A 20,160-nucleotide genomic window follows, 5' to 3' on the forward strand; every position below is an offset into this window, starting at 1 on the left:
AACAAGATGCTCTGTCAGAGCATGAGGGGCTTGATTCTACGGCCCAGCATGGCCGCTTTGCACGAAGCATAACCTCTCTCTTCTGAAAGTGATGCAAAGTGTCCTTAATGACTGTAGATAGCCAGCGGAGAACTCGCGGTGCAGGGGAACTCTCCACTGATGTAAAGCTCTTTGAGACAGCTCTGCCCTAAGGGGATCGGGAGTGTGACGTATTGTAGGCGAGTTGGAGCTCCACTACCCCATAGCCTCTGGCAGGATAAGGTTCTTTATGCAAGCAGTGTAAGTTAGAGCTGCTCCTGTGTGGCTCTAACTTGCCTTGGGGCTGGGTGACAGCTGAGCAGGGATTTGCCTCTGGCTCCCTGCACTCACTTCCCCTCACTCTAAGTGAGTTCCAATCACATAAGGTGGATAATCATCCCCAACAGTCCCCTTTTCTCTACCTGACGTGCAGCTAACGAAGAACATGTATCCAGGAGCTGTAATCTCCACTCAGCTGTGATGTTCCCTCGTGGGACGGCCAGCACAAAGCTGTTCCATGGCAAAAATACATTAGGGTTCCCCCCCTCCCCCGCCCCAATGAAGTGATCTGTAATGAAAAGGGATCTGCTGAAGGCTTGGTATATGAGCATGTGTGCGGCTGGGACTTCAGCGGAGATGCCAATCAGGTTTGCCTTTGCAGCACTAGTTCAATTAAAAATTGTAAATTACAATCTGCTGGAGATAATTAAAAGGGGTTGTGTGTGTGATAGGAATAGTCAGCTACTGATTGCAATACCGTCTGTGCTGTCTTTAGGAATAAGGATGGGGCTGTTTTTCCCCCTCAGTGGGAATAGTTATGAGTGGTACATCTAGAGAAAACCACTGAAATATGCACTGACTGTTGCGGTGAAGGCCGGATTTAGAGGCAGGTGACCCTGGGGTGCTGGGCTTGGGGGGCGCCAGGCTCGGGGGGGTGGGGGCTGTTTTTGTGGTTAGCAACAAAAGGGAAAATACAACATTTGGAGTCACATGTTTCAGGTATTCAGTGTGTGGATTCATTCTTCACTAACCTCCCAGAATGTTCTGGACCTTTGTAGAATCTTGTGGCACCTTCCAGACTTGCTGAGACTTTCCGTAAATACAGATTTACAGATTCGAGTGTGCAAATGTATCCTCTTATGTGACAGGGATAAATCGTGCATCAAAGTTGTGAAATGGGCTACAAATGCAATAAAAAATAAGGTATTCTAAAGTTTAACGAATGGGGGGTGGGGTGCCGCAGACCCTCTTCACCTCGGGTGCCGTTTGGTTTAGGGCTGGCCCTGGTTGTGGTCCAATTTTTAGAAGTAGCTGTAAGAATAGATATGATGGTACAAAGCACAGAAGTGACAGGATGATATATTCATGCCAGGCTGGGATAGATTGCCAGGAGCATGCCTGGTGTGCTTGAGAAGGCTATAGAAGTGATGAAGTGTGTTCACAGTGGTTCCTGCCCCATGAAACCTGAGAGCTGATTAGCATAATGCTATTAATATTTTAGTGGGATCACCTGCAACACGAAGGACCAAATTCAGCCCCTGCATAAATAGGCGCAACTGTTGTTGAAGTCAACGGGAATTGTGCCTACTCGCACCAGGGATGGATTTGGTCCTGTATTTATATTGCATCTTAGTGGTGTTACTCTCTGGTTTGTGTAAGGCCCCAATCTGGCAAAGCCCTTAAGCTCATGTGTAACTTTAAGCACGTGGGTCATCCTATTGGAGTTTCAGGCACATGTTTAAATGCTTTGTCAGGTCTTATATATATATAAGCTTGTTGGCGCTACATAATTGAAAATTGTGTTGTTACAGGCTACTGCCAGAAGGGTCTTCCCAGTTGTCCGACCGCAGCTCTTCGTGTAAAGAAAGGAGCTGGTAAGTACATCACATTTTAAAACGTTACAGCCACTCTCGGACGCAGTGTGTCACACTTCATGGAATGCTGATCTGCTCACGTATGGCTGTTCCCCTGATCAGCCTCCCCTAGCTGTTCATAGATGTATCATTACAGATGTATCATTACTCCTTGCGACTCTGAGTTCTGTAGCATCTCCTTCTGCTCTTGTGTATCAACGTCTTTAAATTCAGGGAAAGTGACCGCCCCTTCGTTCAAACCCAGAGAGAATACCTCTCGCCCACCCACCTTTCCAGTTCTTGACTGGCATCACCAACAACCCACACACAGCTAAAATCACTGTTTATCCAGCAGCCGGTTTGCAACACAGCCTCACGAAATAAATGTTTATTTATGAAAATATGTTTTTGACTTAACAGTAAACAAAATCAACATTTTTTGTTTTACATAGACATTACCACCGAATGCACGTCATACAATACTGTAATCATTAGCTGGACCATGAATTGAACATAACAAGCCATTGGTACATCACACTGTGATTTTTTTTTTCTGAATGTATCATATTGCACAGAATTAGAATCACGTTGTCCAGGGCTAAAAGCTTAGACTCAGACTGGATGAAACCATCATCTAGTCTGACCTCTTACCCATTGCAGGCCACAGAACCTCACCCACGCGCTCCTGTAATAGACCCCTAACCTCTGGCTGAGTTACCGAAGTCCTCAAATCTTGATTTAAAGACTTCAAATTACAGAGAATGCACCATTTACTCTAGTTCAAACCAGCAAGTGCCCCACACGGCAGAGGAAGGCAAAAAAAAACCCAGTCTCTCAGGGAAAGCCAACTGTGATCTTTTACCTTTCTCCAGCTGTTGCTCAGATTTATTACCCCCTTCTCCAGGGCATCATGAAGCTCAACCTAGAGGTTTTACTGTGATTCAGCCATCTGCATGCAAACCATTTCAGATCATTTAAAATACTGGCCTGTGGATTTTGTGAATGGACTGACAAGGTGGCAAATCTTTGAGTCTTGGGCTGTGACATTCTTTATATAGTGTATGGGGTGGGGAAATTATGAACATGACATTAAAAGATTTGAGTCTGGATGTCTCTCTCTAATGACAGGAAGAAGATTGAATCTTGTAGAATAGGTCCATGAAGCCCGTTGTGGTTATAAAATCCTGCAAGATTATTCTAGCTGAGAGGCAACTGTGCTTTCCCAGCTCAGGGCAGATTGCCAAGAGCTAGTGGGCTTCACCGATGTTGCATAAATGTAGAAGACTGCAGACACTCCTCTTCCGTACAGGAATGGGACCTGTTGGGTCGGCATAGTAGAAACGCTAATGCCTCAAAATGAGCCAAGCAGCTAGTTTTGGATCATTGCGTGGTTGGTAATGGTAGTCTGAAGACCATGATAGCCACAGATCATCCTGTCCAGTGCATAGAGCTAAGTACATTTCTCTTGCATGGGCCACAAGTAATGGCAGTTTGGGTTACACCTATCACTTGAGCTATCCCCTTTCTGAAAACTTATTCTAGATTGTGGCAAATAAGACGGAGCTGCTAATTTTCTTCTTGCTGTATGTATGTTGATCACTGACAGTAACGTGGCGGGTGTCTGGGGATATATAGGGAAGAATGTGTTAGTGAGCTGGTATAGCCCACAGTCGGGGCTAGAAGATCTAATCAGCTTTGTGTGGGAATTCAAGTTAGGGGTCAGTCCATTGGCCTATCCAAAGCTACCGAAGAGAGCCAGCTAAAGCAAATGCACCATGTTCGGCTTAGTTCTGCAGACATTGATTTTGACAATCTGAGATGATGTCTTTATATCATGAGGTTGTGATCTTGCTGCACTTTGGCATTGTGATTTGTATGTCATCTTGTTTGGCCTCTCTGTGTGAGGACTAGCCGCGAAGAACAGCCCCTGAACTCCACGAATCTGGCCTATTGTACTTATCTATTTTAGGGCCCGGGCAAGACAGGGGAACCAGGTTCAAGGTACAAGTGCTACTGATTTTCAGCACCCGTCTGTCATCAGATGCACAACTGGATGCCATACGCCAGCCCCTAGAGGGATGAGACTCATTATACCTGTTCCCAAAAGAGAATATTTTAGATGCTGATTTCAATTTTGGGGTGTTCAGACACAGTGTTTTGGTTTGGTTCCTCTATAAAGACAGGGGTTGCTTTCAATCAGACCTAGGTTTGGTTTGCAGAAATCCCTTCCCCTTCCCAACGTTTTGGGGTGGTTAGAGGCAGAGTTTTGTGTTGGAGTCAAGTCTGCTTGACATCCTTAGATTTTGAATAAATAGAAAAAGCTGTATTTGTCCTGACACTCCAGTGTGTAGGGTGCTTAATTAGTAAATATACTGCTGTTTACTATATTCGTGCATCTCTTCGCTCTCCCAGGAGAGAACATGCAGCTTCCATTAATGTCAATAGGAGTAATATGTATGAGTAACAAGGGAGGAATAGATCTCCTATGTGACTATCTCAGAATATTATTATTCAGCATTGCAGAAAGCCTGGAAATAAATCACCATGCTTTGGGAATTGGATTTCTGATAAAAGAATTGAGAGTAAACCTGAAACAGATAAAGCCCAAGGACTGTGCAATACAGTTACATGCTTTGAAAGGAAAGGTACAATAGTATTTAGACTCGCAATGTGTTTGTGCGGGGGCGAGAGGTCCCCATGTCTCTTTCATGAGCTCTTCAATTAGCTTAGAAGATTTACATGCCAATATCCCTATCTCATTGCACAAGAGGGTCCTCAGAGCTAGCTAACTTGTTGCATACATGTATGTACGTCTTATTTATTTCTAATAGATGTGGACCTGAACCAAAAGCCGAACTCCAGATCCTAATTCTTCAGAGTCTCTACAACAGGCTGAGGCCAACCCCCTAATTCAAATAACCTTGCATTTTTGGGAAATTTTGGCTCTGGACTCCCTCTAGCTTTTAACTATGCCCATTTTATATTGAACACTTTGGTTTTTACTAACCCACTCTCCACCGAATAGAAAGAAATACCTTTGGTGGCTTAGTCTTTGGAAATGTCCTAGTCATTGGGCCAGATCCTGAGCTGGTATAAATGCTTGAGGCTCCATTGAAGTCACTCGCATTATACCCATTTACACCATATGAGCATCCTGGCCCACTTTATTTCAAGAGACAGATAAAATGATTTTTTGAATGATCAGTTGGATGCTACATGAGGCCTCATTTTAAGATTCTGAGCCTGCAGCCTGGATATAGTTCACACACATGTTAATAAGAATGACCCCCTGATCTAACTTTGTAAACCATTCGAAACTCTTTGTAAACAGTTACAGCATACAGATATTGATGATTGTGTATTCCATCACTTTTAATTTCACCACAAAAACTGTAACATTACTTACTACTTTCTCACTGAGTTATTACTTCAAGTAAAAACACTTAGGTATGAACAGAGTTGCTTGTAAAGTTGAACAAGTATGAACAAGAAGTATCTTATGTTGTGAACTATGGTGACTTCATTATCCCGATGCATGTCCTTAGGGCTCTCCCATGTTTAACATCTAGTGTTGGTTGTAAACTTACTGTAAATAGGCCACTGATAAAAGAAAACAATAATTCTTGTTCTCCCTGTGTGCCTTGTAAGTATGGAACGACTATAGTGTAAAGCATGCAGGAATGTAGGCTGGTTAGGTGTGTGTTTGGGTTTTTTTAAGGTCAACCTGTAGGTACCGGCCCAGCACAAATTTTGTGTATATAATATTGGGAGTACAAGCCAAATCTTGCTTGCCTTACTCATGTATGTACTCACGTAGAGCTTTACTTTGAATCATGTGGTTTTACTTTGATTTGACATTTCTGTTGGGGCTGCTTGTCTGAATAAGTCAACCAGCGTTTCGCTCTGAACTGTCATAAAAATGAACTCCTGCTTTTACAGCACCTTCTTTACGTATTGGCAATGCAGCTCTGATAAATTTTGCAAAAAAAGGATATTATCCAACATCCATTTAAAAACCTTTGATAAGATCAATTCCACAGAACTTTGTCAGAGCAAAAGCTCATTGCTGGCATCATAAACTACATTGCTACTATCCCACTAAGGCATTTCCATTCACTGGGCTTATGCTGTGCATTGGGTACTTAAATGTTGTACGACAGCATGATACCAAGTGGTGTAGATATAGGGTCAGACTTCAAGCAGTGGGTCTGAAGTCTGCATGCAAAAAAAAAAAAAATCCTCTCCTTCATCTGTGACCCTTCCTTTTCCCCACATCATGCAAGCTACTAGAAAATGGTCTGAAGAATAAGACAGCAGCAGTGGGAAAAGGAGTGTGAGCTCTTGTCCCAGAAGACGGGAAGCATGGGAGATCGTCTCAACCAGGACTTGGATGAAAGGAGATGTTAATAATATACAGGAGGTGTACTGTAGCAAGGGTATACATGAAGTGTGGCACCCTATAACCTTATACGGTCATCACAATAAAGAATGGCAGGCTGATATGTCCTGCTTGGCAGAATGTAGACTAAAAAAGGATAGGGTGGCTTTTGCTAGTTCTACCTAGCAACAACCATGAGAGAAATCTGTGGACTTACTACTGGTATCCTTACTTACATTAAATAAAGGTATTTCTGCCATCAATGAAAACAGTTTGGGATGGGGATTTATTTAACAGCTGTATCTTCCTGCGGTCAGTTCACAGGCTGCTTAATAAAGTACCTCCCAAATGTAATCTCTGTCTTAATTCCATACATTTCAGGGGATTTAACCAAAGGATAGGCAGTCCCTTCCCCTACCCCACAGTTAGCTCCACCCATGTATCTGCAAGGTATTTCAGTCTCTTACAACGAATCAGAGTTTTTCAAGTTTTTCAAGGTATATTGCAACTACAGTAGAACCTCAGAGTTATGAACACCTCGGGAATGGAGGTTGTTCGTAACTCTGAAACGTTCGTAACTCTGAACAAAACGTTCTGGTGGCTCTTTCAAAAGTTTACAACGGAACGTTGACTCAATGGAGCTTTGAAACTACTCTATGCAGAAGGAAAATGCTGATTTCCCTTTATTATAGTAGTTTACATTTAAGACAGTACTATGCTGTATTTTGTTTGGGGGGGGTTTCTGGTCTATGCTGCTGCCTGATTTCGTCCTTTCAGTTCCAAATGAGATGTGGTTGACCAGTCAGTTCGTAACTCTGAGGTTCTTCTGTAATGGTATTGAAATGCAAGGCATACAATGGAAAGCATCTTCCACAATAGACGTATACCACTTCCTTTTTAGTAGGTTTTGTTTGTAGATGTGTTAGACATTCCTTGTACCTTTCAGTTACACAGTACATTTGTATTAGATGACACATGATATTCTTTCCTGTTAGCCTTATTCCATGCTTCTTTACAAAATTACTTTCCACTGGCATTGTTAAGCCTACATCTGACTACATGCACTATCTACTGCTATCTCTCTCGTTATCCGTAGTCTAGCCCCACATGCACACTTACGAGGTTTCATTCATTCAAAAGATGCTTTTTGCCAACTCTACTGTCCAATCGCAATTGCATGTGTTGGAGACAGATGTCTCTTGGCACTCTGAAGATCTTGCTGCTCTGGTGTCCCAAATGAAGCAGAGTCAGGTCTGGTCAGCAGTTAACTGGGAAACATCCAGGGAAAACCCAGGCCATGTTTTGAGAGGCTGGGAAGTGTGCACTGCTGAAGGCCTGTTTGCAAACTATATTTATTTCCTGACAATTAGGGCTAACAAAGACATTTTGTTTCTTGCTGTATTTCCCTTTATATACGAAGAATAATTTGGTGGGTGTTGGGGGGGGTTAAAAAAGGAAGAATGTATCAGTGAATTTGGTATTGTGCGTCTCTTGTACTATCCAGATGACAATGATAGAAGCCACAAACCCCATGTAGAACTTTAAACAAAGGCATTTCAAAGCTCTAGAGTGTCGAATTAGCTTTGTGTAGGAATTAGAGCAAGAACAATGGATTGAGGTGTATCTGAAACCCCCAGAGCCAACCAGCTAGAGCAAACACCCGAGCTTCGGCTTGGTTCTGCAGTCATAGATCTCGATGATCTGAGATGAAGTCTTTGCATCATGAGGTTAGGATCATGCAAAGAGTTGAGTCTAGGAGACCCAGATGAAATCAAAGGTTGTGCTAGAACCTTTTCAGGGGTAAGAGCAAAAGAAGCTGAACATGTCACATGGTCAATTTTAACTTGAATCCAGTAAGCAATGCTGGACTACACTACGAATAGGATCCTCAGAAGGAGGAGGAATATACTTTGACAGAAAGTTGAGCAGTGGAGAATAAAAAGAAAGGCATGGTAGCAATAAACCTGAAGAGCTCAATCTTTCCTTCACCTAAAAGGAACTGAAATCCTCTGTGTTTAACCCACCACGTGCAAGAGAGGCAGCCTTGCTGTAGCGTAGCCTACTAAGCTAGTGGAGGTGGACGCTCATTTCGTATTGGCTGGTTCGTAAGTCGCCAGCTCTGTCTTCCTCTTTTGATACCATTTCTCCATTTTGTTAATCAGCAACAAGTGAATGGCGAGTAAGGGAGGAGGTAGGACAACAAAAATAGTGGGGAAAGCAGATGGAAAAAGCCCCCTCCCCCCCAGTGGAAATCTATATTGCATTCAGACACCGATCAATGGCAGAGCATAGCTTGAGAATGAACAGCATCACTGCAGGCCAGGTTCTGATACCTACCAATGCTGTATCCTAAATTAAGATCTGCTTTCAGTGAACAGCATCTGTTAAGCATTCAGCCCAGCAAACAACTGCAAGATCCCATAGAGAGAGAAGATATTGTCGGTGTTAACTGGTGTAATTACATTGGGTCAGACAGGCACACTGTTGAGAGGTGGCTACTGTCACAACCAAGGCATAGCATCTTAATCAGGAAAAGGTGAATACAGGCACACCTGGATATATGGTTAATGGAGACCTGGGGCGTAGGTATATGCAATATTTTCTGACCCTTGCTCGGTTGGATGGCAGCTTAGGAGAGCGTGTTGGAATAGAAGCTGAAGCTCTCAGAGATGGTTTTAGAGTCACTGCGGGAGGAGCCGTTGGATGTCATATCCACGGACAGGCGCTTAATTTTGTTGCTCTCTTCAATGTCTTCCTCAGTGTTACCGGTGACGGAGGATACCGTTGTCTCCATCCGGCTGACCTTGTACATGCTGCTCTGGGTCTGGAGGTACCTGGCAGACTTCATTTCCAGCCCTTCGTATTCCCTAGCACTGATGAAAGGGCACCACCGGAAAGCGTGCTTAAAGCCAATGCGGAATCTGAGGAGACAGCCAAGTGCAGGGATGTTAGGCCTAGCATGTGCTGAGCTGGTTTCAGAATGTTTTCAATGCAATCCATAGGAGGAGACCCCCAGCATATGCATTGATGCAAGAAGTGTGACCAACTCTCAAACCTTAATACCCCTATGGTCCAGTATTCTGTTCACTAGACCATGCTGCCGCATTCTGTTCCCATCTCTGCTGCTGACTCACCATGTGACCTTTAAGTCTTTACCCTTCGGTAAAGTGGGCATTGGGATTTCAGAGAATCCTAGAAATGTCGGGTTGGAAGGGACCTCGAGAGGTCATCCAGTCCAGCCCCCCTGCACTGAGGCACTTTGAAGTAAACCTAGACTATCCTGGACAGGTGTTTGTCCAACCTGTTCTTAAAAGCGGCCAATGACGGGGATTCCACAAGTTCCCTTGGAAGCCTGTTCCGGCACTTAACTACCCTTTGAGTTAGAAAGCTTTTCCTAATATCTAACTTAAATATTCCTCATTGAAGATTAAGCCCATTACTTCTTGCCCTGCCTTTAGTGGATGTGGAGAACAACTGATCACTGTCCTCTTTACAACCGCCCTTAGCATATTTGAAGACTGTTATCAGGTCCCACCCCCAGTCTGCTTTCCTCAAGGCTAAACATGAAAGGTTAGAAAAACTGGGCCTTGTAGTTCAAGTTTTCTAAACCTCTTGTCTGGACCCTTTCTGTCTCTCTGTGCAGTTCACCCACATCTTTCCTAAAGTGTGGTGCCCAGAACTGGACACAGTACTCCAGTTGAGGTCTCATCAGTGCCAAGCAGACCTGGACAATTCTCCTGTGTCTTACATGTGACACTCTCTCCTGTTAATATACCCCAGAATGACATTAGTCTTTTTAGTGACCGGTTCACATTGCAGACTCTTATTTGTGATCTATTATAACTCCCAGATCCTTCTAAGATGTACAAGTGCCTAGCCAGTTATTCCCCACTTTGTAGTTTTCTGTCCATTGTAAAAGCACTTTGAGATCTTTTGGATGCCAAGTGTTACATAAGAACTAGGTATTATCATACAACACCTTTTAATCCAGGATCTAAAAGCTCTTAAGTATTCTTCATTTTGGTGCTTAATAAATAATTATTCCAGTGAATACAACAATCAGTACTATGCTCCCATTTCCAGTAGGCGAACAGAGATATCAAACTTCCCCCAGCATCACAACACAAGTTAATGGCAAAACTGAGAACAGTGTCTTGTGCTGTGATCCCTAATCCAGCCCAATGTAACCACTGGACTGCACTGCCAACAGTCAATCAACCATCACTACCTTGCTATGATACTTGGTAAAAGAGAGAGGCTTGCCAAACTCTTTTGCAGTTGGGGCATATAACTGACAAATTTACTCAAACAAGTTTTGATTTACCCAGTCCCTCTTTGCATTCCAAGTTCTTATTTCCAAGGGTAGAACTCTTGATGGCTTTTATGCATCTGTTTACGTAGTAACACTGATTAAGGGCTTTAGCAATGTTTTGTGTGTTTCTCACCAAGTTTAGACCGGAAATTCTTGGGTGCCTGAAGTGTGCCGTACTCAATTCTGCATGAACCGATGACATTATATACAAGTTAAACTGAAAACCGTACTCCATCCAAATACCCACTGGAGCCATGGGAGTTTGACAGACTAGACACTTCAGGATTGGCCCAGTTTTATAATCTTGTATCTGCTAGCACAGTTACAATTTTATTTAAATGCACATACATGTGTCTCTATATAAAGCAGGGATCATAGCTATGGTGGGAGGGTAGGACTGGTATAATCTATTAACCCAGAGGCTGCCACTCATGCCATGGTGATGGGTCCCTTTACAAATACAGACCCAGCTGGGCAGTAAGAGGGTATCTCATTCCAGGCATACTGCTGCTATCTGCTCTCTGGGCATGGATTAGAGCCTGCTGATATTTGTTGGTATTTTTGCAAAATATTTCAAAACTGCATTGCTTTGTTTTGAAATTTTAGGAATTAAGGTTTGCCTAAAGATTGTTTGACTTTAACTTTTCTTCCTCCTCCTTGACCCTGGAAAAGTAGGGGATAAGGGAGAGAAAGTGGGGAACAGCCAAGCACCTTTTCACCCCCATTGAGAAAAATGGAAAGTGTTTCCTTTTAAAGGAAAAACACATTGTCGAAATGAGAACTTATTTCATGCTGAACTTTTTTCATTTAAGAAAATACAAGGTGACCATCATTAAAGCGATTTGATTATGCCTTTTTTTGGTAACTGAATAAAGATTGGATATATCCCAGCTCTAGCAGGGATTTTCATCTAGCTAAAATGGGGAGCACCATTATTCTCCACTAGACTGCACTATCGGATCCCAGAGGAGCTATTAGAAATATATACTCTGGTGAGTCTGATCTACAATCTGCTGTAGCCCTATTGACAAGGGAAAACTGTCCTGGAAATAGCTTGGAGTTTTTATTTGACTTTGGCTGCCTAAAGCCTTGGAAAATATAATGCCTGATTATTCAGAGGTGCTTAATACCTGCAGTTCCCATTGACTGCCGATGGAGATGTAGGAGCTCAGTACTTGGGAAAATCAGCCCCTTAATTTAAGAAACTGGTAGGGAGAAGCCCTGGTGTAGCTGTTAATTTGGTACACTCCGGCTGTAGGAAAAGGAGGGATAGCTCAGTGGTTTGAGCATTGGCCTGCTAAACCCAGGGTTGTGAGTTTAATCCTTGAGAAGGCCATTTGGGATCTGGGGCAAAAATTGGGGATTGGTCCTGCTTTGAGCAGGGGGTTGGACTAGATGACCTCCTGATGTCCCTTCCAACCCTGATATTCTATGATTCTATGAAAACCCAAACAATTTGCTGAGTAATTTGAACAGCCACCCCTGATGTGTTGGCTCCCTGCTAAGCTGCAACTCACCACCATGTCTAGGGTCCTCTTCTGTACCCAACCCATCCCCACATCTCCCCTTTATTGCACTCAGTCAAGCTCATAACCCACCTGTCATTGAGGCAGCAGTAGATGATTGGGTTATACATAGTGGAGCTCATGGCCAGCCACATTACTGTTAAGTAGACCTGCTGGATAAACTTCTCCTGGTACCAGTCGGGGTTAAAAAAATGCAGGAGGAAGTAGACGTGGTAGGGCAGCCAGCAGACTGCGAACGTGCACACCACAATGATCATCATCTTCACCACCTGTACACGAGAGAGACAGAGACCTGGTTATATAAGTTTACGCTGTACCCTTTGAGCAAAGCGTACCAAACAGAACCGAAGCCAGCGTGATCGACTAGGGGGAGAATGGTGGGGTGGCCGTCCTGGGACGAGCAGTCCTCTGTTTATCCACAGGAAAACAGATTGGCAAGGCAGACTTGTGCTCCATATGCTTCAACTCTGCCCTGGAAAGGACCGCTTCAAGGAGTAAGTAGTGGTCGTCTTCCTTCCTTCAACCCTTGGTCTTTCTATTGTGATTTTCAACCAGGGGAGGCAATTATTTCTGTTGTGAGAGTGGTGGGGGCTTTGGATCCCTGTCTTTAGGAAATGGATTGAACCCAAACATATTCTCCCCACCCCGCCCTATATCAGTGACTTTGGGCCACTGCTGTCTGGGGCTAGATTTGAAATGGCGGCTCTGTCCCGAGCAGGATCCCATTACCAGTTATCTGAGCCACCCAGTCTCTCCAAAATACAACACACGCCTTAATTTCAGTTCGGTATCCAAGCACTCAATGCCACATTGTTAAAAATATACCCCTCCTATTTTGGTGCCGGAGTTTTTGGGTATCCAGCTGGCATCTTGTTGGACCTGATTTTTCAAAGGAGCTGAGCAACTGCCACTCCTATTGATTTCATCTGTACTGTACACCAAGGCATCCAAAGTTGGTGGCCACTGTTGAGAAATTTGACCGCTGTGTATATGCTACGTTCCATTTAAAGAATGGCTGAGAGAGAGTAAATTAACCATAGACCCCAAGTCTATTCAATTGCCTTTGCACACCCACTCCCCAATTATTCTGCCATGAGGCCGGAAAGCTGCTTACCTTTCGCTTGGCGGACACTTGCTCGTGGTAGCGGTCAGAAGAATCGCCGGGTATCTCACTAGCCCACAGAGTGATGCCAACCACCGTGTAGGCGCATCCTATCACCAGGAGCGGCAAGAAGTAGATCAGCACGGTCACACAGAATTGATACCTGAAAGTTTGTCCCAGTAAAATGCGGTTGAGTGCACAGGAAAACAGGCAGGATATTTGAGGTCTGATTCTCGGGCGCGCTGAGCACCAGCAGCCCTCATTGACATAAGCAGGATTTGTGAGTGCTCAGTACTTCTAGAAGGTCTGGCCGTTGGATTTAAGCAAAGCAATCGACACCCTTGCGAAAACGTGGTGTAGCGGGGCAGTCGCCCTGCTCTGCCCCTGAAGGGGTTAAAAACAGCCCCGGGGAGCCAATCGGAAAAGGCTGGGAGGCAGCCAATCAGGGCCAGGCTGGGCCCTATAAAAGAACTGCAGGGCCAGAAGGCAGGGCAGTCTCTCTTGAGCCCTGGAGGGAGAGGGCCTAGCTTCTGGGGAACATATGGTACCTGAAGCAGGCAGTGCTGGGGAAAAGGGCAAGAGGAGTTGGGAAACTCCAGCCTGGCAACTCCCCAGGCTGAGGCCTTGGTCAAGTCCTAAACAGGTACTGGGGCTGCAGAGGTGCAGCCCAGGGACAGGAAGAGGCAGCTGGTCCAACCCCCTTGCCAGTGATGAGTGGCCATTACAGACTGCAGTCTGCCCTAGGGAAAGGGGGCTGGATGATGACTGGCAGTAGCCATTGAGGAAAGGTGGGCATAGAGGGCTGGGGGTTCCCCTGGGAGGGGAGACCCAGAGCATGGGGGTACTGCTGGGGCAGAACCCCGAGGTAAAGGGCACCAGGGTCCAGGAGGGACACGGGGCCAGTAGCAAGCAAGACACCAGCCTGCAGAGGGTGCGCCGTACACTGGAAAAAGGGCTAATTCCCGGACGACCAGCAGGAGGCGCCCCACCGGTGAGTCTTTGACTTCGCTACACGTTGCAGGAAAAATGTTAAGGCTATGTGGCAGGGTAGTACCCAGGTCGCTGAGATAATTGACTGACCGGAGAAGTTTGCAGGCTTCACTGGAATCCGTTAACCTACTGGGATAGGGATTGTTGACGTTTGTGGGGCAATGATTAGGCTAATGAGATATTTAGCCCAATAAGTGTGAAATCTAATTGGCAGGAACAGGAAGTAAGGGGGAGCTCAGAGAGTCAGGTGGGTGTGGTAGAGAACGCTGGGTGCCAGGCTTCTCCTGACACATGCCTGTACTGGGTTCTGCAGTGCCTGGAATCTGAAGGTGAAAGGTAGACATGGGGGAAAGGAACAGGCGGTGTGTATGTTGTGAGTTAGAGACGACCCAAATGGGCCAGGCAGCGTGGCACACTGAGTAGCTGAGGGAGTGCTCTGTGACAGCCTAGTTTAAACTACCTGTTAGTTTGCTTCCTCCACCTGTTGGATCTTTTCATACACCTTGAAGGCTGGGCTTTTCAAAAGGGCTCGAGAGAATTAGGCCTCCAGTTCCCACTGAAATCCAATGCCCTTTTGACAATCCCAGACACGCATTCTTTGGGATGGAGGCTGCCTCCTTACTTAATTTCTGTGCTTGGGGCCACTACAGGTGAGTAGTCTACAAGTCAGTTTAGTCTCCAGAGTGCAGTCAATTTCTGTTCTCAGCTGCAGCTAATCTCAAAACCTCCTGAATTCTATTATTGTTGGGGCATCCTCCTGAGAAGTGATTTTTGTTTTTAGGCAGTGAATCATGAGTGTGGCTGAGCTGTTTCTGGAGCTGACACTGCTTCATGTTGTCATCATTTTATTGAAGAGAGATCCTATTATCCCATACAAATAAAGGGCTTCACACCCCAGCCGGCTATCAATCAGGCCATACCCATCCCTGATGGGAACACACACAGAGCCAGCCTGAATAAGCAGCTGTCCGGAAAGGAGATCGCCATCTCCGTGCATGCTATCATTCTTGCTGTCGAAATGTTACAAATGGCTTCCGTGTAAACATTTGAGTGAGCTCACAAGCAGAACTGGAACGTTGCTGTCTATCTGGAGTTTCCCATGCAAGCAATGCTACGTTCTGTGCTGAACTGAGTTGCTGTGTTTAGTTGTGACTGACATTAGCACCTTTCCAAGAAAAAGGAAAGCATGCACTTTACAAACTGTGTTCTAATTGGACACGGCACTTCTTCCCCTAGAATGTAGAATCCTACTTGTCTTTGCACCTTCCTCCATACAAAACCTTCTTCCTGAAACCCCATTCTCTGATCCAGTCTACCAGAGTTCCCCTTCAGGCCCTCAGGGAATTCTAGTATTTCAAAATCTAGTTTTGTCCCAAATCGGAACAAAGTAAAAAATCTCAATTTTTTTTCTTTTCAAAATGAAATATTCCAAAAAGTTTTGCATTGACTGACATTTCATTTTGATGTTTATAATGAATAAAGTCAAAATGTAATGTACCCTAAGCAAAACAAAACAAATCATTGACTTCTCATGAAAATGTTGATAAAATGATGCATTCCCGTGAAACATTTTGGTTGTGTGGTATCAGCATTTTCCAACAGAAAACTGTTCCATTGGAAAAAAATTTGACCAGCTCTACCTCTTACAGAAAGCCTATAGAGCCCATTCCTCACCCAGCCTTCCCTACACAAAGGTTTAGCTAATCCACAGATGCCCTCAAAACACTGTACATTCCAAATTTGAAATAAGTTTTGAAAACATGGCCCCAGGCTTTGACTTATTCTCGTCTACATTCCTTTATCAGCTGAGACTGGAAGAAGTACACCATTGAGAACTCACCTACCTAGGAGGGACTGAGCTAGTTATCAATTCACTTGAAACAAAATGTCGTGGTTTCTTTAGGCCAAGCTTGGTATAAAGGGAAATAAACACTGAACTATAGGAGAACTCAGTGTAGAGATAGGTTTAACATTATTCTTTGTTACAGTAGCACCCAGCATTGGTACTTCATTGTGCTAGGTGCTGTACATACACATGGTAAGATGTAGCCCTGGTCCTGAAGAGCTTATGATCTAAATACATATCAGGGAGAAAGGAAGACTTGTCCCCATTTTACAGGTAGGGAACTGAGGTATAGAGATACCAAGTAACTTACTCAAGGCCATATAAGAGCCAGGAACTGAATCCACGTTTCCTGAACTGCAGTCCAGTGTCTTAACCACAAGATCATGCTTCCTCTATCTGACATTGAGGAAAAGTCAACCAGCTTTTTTTTTTTAAACCTGTTAGTAATCTGTAACCACCTGATTGCTGTGTATCCCCAAACCCTGGGGAAATTCAGATCTGTACTTTGCTGCGGGGGGTGAAATTTTCAGAAGTGCTTATGCTAATTAGGAGCCTGTGGTATACTGAGGACTAGGTTGGAGCTGCAAGCTTTAAAGGCAGAGGGTTTTCCTGTTCCTGCTTGAAGCCGCAGGGGCTCTGTAGGGAAGCATGCAATTATCAAAGGCAGTCTTCAGAAAAGCCAGCCTAGAGTAAGACTGGGTTAGTTGTGGCTCTCTGATTTAAGGAGCAGCCTGTTTTGTCTCTCTCTGTTTTGGGGTTCTTGGGTTCTGAATTCCAAGAAATAAAGTAGTGTTACGTTGCAACCTTCCAGCAAGAGTATTTTTGTATCTAACTTCTCTGTGTGTATGTCATGAATGTGACAGAGCTTTTATGCCCCATTTTCAAAAATTACGTAGGAAAATTTTGCTTCTGGTTCCTCTTCTAGTTTACAGTTGGTATGAGATGTTTCTCCCCACAAGAGTTTCCCAGATGCTCTGCTGCGTTTACAACAGTTGCAGTTTCCTGCCTTCTAAGTTTACATTGTTCCTCTCCTGCCTTCAAGGGCAAAACCATATATTTGGACAGCAAAGAGATTGGAATCCAAAAAACAAAACAGATGGAGGCTCCCTGGAAGCTGCTGTCCAGTTCAAGCATTTCTCCAGTATCTATTGCCTCATTTACATTGTCTGTCCCTGGTCTTGAATGGTGAAATCGGACTTCAGCTTTTGGAAACCAGATATCACTTAGCTCTTGTCACTCACTGTGTTTGGTATCTAAACATGACCTGATGATTACCAAGGGCATTACAAGTATTAAACCTCTCAGCACTCCTCTCAAGGAGCATTGGTTATGTTAGATCCGTTATACAACTGGAAGCAGGCACCAGGAAGGATTAAGGTGTGTATGATTTCCACTGGGTGTTAGTGGGAGCCATGCACAGGTATCCAGGGGTAGGGTTCAGCTCTGCGAGTTGCCTTCAAGTCTCACCATACAGCAATCCTTTGGCAAAGCTAACAGAGCCAGAAGTGCCCGCTCCCGGTCTGACTCTAACCACTAAAACGCACATTGCCCTTAGTTCAGTTACTCAATGCATGTCAGGAGAAAATCTACGGAAGTTGAACTTGCTGTTTTTAAGTCAGTTTAAAAATCAGGTCCGTTGGGGCAAGTAATGACCTCGGCTACAATGGTGTAAATCCAGAGAGGTTAGTCGCTCTGGTGTAATGCATGGCTGAAAGGCACTCAGATACAGCGGCAATGAGCACGCGCTAAGCACCTATATAGATGGGATAGAGAACTCTCTTTACAGCAGGAGATTTAATCAAGGGGAGGATGTTCCAAAGTGCCTAGATGGTGCGGGAGTGGAAGTCCCATTGAAAGTCAATGAATTTTAGGCTCTTCTGAAACCTGCAGCAGGGTAATTCAGGGGATTTGGGCCTATTCCAGGTTGATAAATGTAATGGTTGGCTTTTTTTAAAGCCGTGTACTTAACCACTCCATCTGAAAACAAAGAGGCTCCTCTGATTGCCCTTTCACTCAATCTTTGTCTAAAAGCATTGGCTCTTTCCTGAGGGTACGGAAATGGCAACATAAAATGACCTCATCTACAAAATGGTGTATTTCTATGGTCGCTGTTGCTTCAAAGGATTTCCAGCACCCCCATTCCCACCCCCCCCCCCCCAATACATTAGCAGTTCCAGGAAGGCAATAGATCACGAAAGCAAAGCTAGAAGCGCCCTCTAGTGGCTGAAGACTCATCATTGCAGGCCTGCACTGTGATCGCAGCCCTGGGCGAATAAGAATTTATTTTGCACAAGATTGCAACCCTAAAAAAACAACTCCATTGCAAAACATGACGAGATTGGCCTGACGCCCTCAGTTGCGAATCCAGGTGGGCAATTCAAAGTGCCCCATCAAAATTATAAGTAAAATTAAATAGACATGAGCTCACTTGATGGCAGTTCAGTGGCTGATATGAAATGAGTTGGATGTCTCCGCCCAGTTTATACTTTGGGGGTCCTGATCAAGTTCTTAATGGGTGAGTATCTGTGTCCCAAAGGCCACCTTCCCAACCGCACGTCTAAGCAGGAGGCACGTGGATCAGCTGGGAAAAATGGGGACAGCTTGTAATGATAATCTGCATTAGTCTCTGGGGAGAAGGGGGGGTCAAGCAAGCATCTGTTGCCAGGAGCAATTGACCTGAAGAATTCAGAATGAGGGATGTGGTGCAGTGTACGGGGGGTTGGTGCTGTACACTTAGGCCCAAGTCCTCAAAGATAATTTATGCTCCTAACTTCCACGGATTTCAATGTAAGTTGGGAGCCTGAATACCTTTGTGGGTCTGGGCCTTCCTGTGCGTCTCTAAGTTTGGGGATCGGCATCGTGCTTAATACTAAAGGAGAATACACGGACAGCAGGGCTGACCCAGCTCTCACACCAGTTGGACTATACGGGCTACTTTCTGATTTACGTCGGTACAAGAGGAGAGGTTTGAGCCCACTATGTATGCAGGCTGCCGGGAGGATGGCAGAACAGGTTGGGAGCATGACCGTGTCACGCTGTATGGTGTGATGAGGCAGCTGCATTTCAGGTCTTCCCTGCCTCAAGGGTATTCCTGCACAACACTTGATTTGGTCCATTATAGAGACAGGAGCCAGCTCTGCAACTGCGATCGGGGCTCAGATTCTGAACCCACTCAGAGTCGGGGGTGGTTCAGACCAGAGGTTTGATTTGGGCATCGTCGGGACGTTGTGGGGCTTAATTAACATGTATGACGCACTCTGCCATAGGGCCTTTCATCTGATGATCTCCACAGGAAGCACTATTACAATGACACAAAGCAGAACGCTGACTCCCCACTGATTAGGAAATGCCATAAAACAAGGCACTATGGTAGGTCAGCATTGCAGTCCGGGGTATGAATGGCAGCTCGCGTAATTGGACTGCCCAGCTGTACAATAGCTAGCTCGCTAAACTCAGAAGTGGGGATGCTCCAGCACAGGCTTCAGTACAGCTGTCCTAGCGAGTATGTACCTACAGGAGACAGACGGCTTGTGCGGCCCAAACTACGTCTTCCCTGCTATTTTTAGCAAGCTAGCTGTTAGCACAGGTACATCTCCACCAGCTGCTATTCGCACCCCTGGCTGCAATGTAGACTTACCTTATGGTTAGGGACACCCAGAGCGGGTGTTCCAAAATCTCAGACTGTCAGAAGTTGGGACCAGACAACAGAGAAAGGATCACTCGATACATTGCTCTGTTTTGTTCATTCCCCCTGAAGCACTTGCCTCCAGCCCCTGTCAGAAGACAGGAGACTGGGCTAGATGGACCATGGGTCTGACGCAGTACAGCCGTTCTTGTGTTACCAAGGGAAGTATTCCAACAGTTGAGCAGTGAATTGTTAAAGAGGTGATTCATCATTAGTAGAACTCCAGCGTACCTGGCACAAACAGAAATAAGACCGTCTCTGCACCAAAGACCCCAGAGTCTAAAAGAGACACTACGGTGGTGATTTTTCTCTAAATCTGAAAAGCCAATGGAGTTGAGAGGCTGGGAGATTGGTACATCTTGGTAGTGTCAAGTAGCAAGTTGTATTGGTAATTAACTCGGAATTCCCATCTCTTCGGGTTGAGTGTGACCCCATGAATACTGTTCCAGA

The 20,160-nt window shown here is 44.9% G+C and overlaps 1 protein-coding gene across 1 annotated transcript in view; it reads right to left on the minus strand.

Moving 5' to 3' along the window:
- Nucleotides 1-2,300: 2,300 nt before the first annotated feature.
- LOC141978094 (substance-P receptor-like) overlaps nt 2,301-20,160 on the minus strand; it is a 95,999-nt gene continuing 78,139 nt past the window's right edge. Inside the window, exons 3-5 of the mRNA XM_074939943.1 lie at nt 13,202-13,352; nt 12,160-12,356; nt 2,301-9,170 (exon numbers count right to left, since the gene is read on the minus strand). Coding sequence (XP_074796044.1) covers nt 8,879-9,170; nt 12,160-12,356; nt 13,202-13,352 — 640 coding nt within the window. The 3' untranslated portion in view covers nt 2,301-8,878. The remainder of the gene's footprint in view (nt 9,171-12,159; nt 12,357-13,201; nt 13,353-20,160) is intronic.

The sequence above is a fragment of the Natator depressus genome, chromosome 26 (genome assembly GCF_965152275.1).
Source record: "Natator depressus isolate rNatDep1 chromosome 26, rNatDep2.hap1, whole genome shotgun sequence".
Taxonomy (NCBI): Eukaryota; Metazoa; Chordata; order Testudines; family Cheloniidae; genus Natator; species Natator depressus.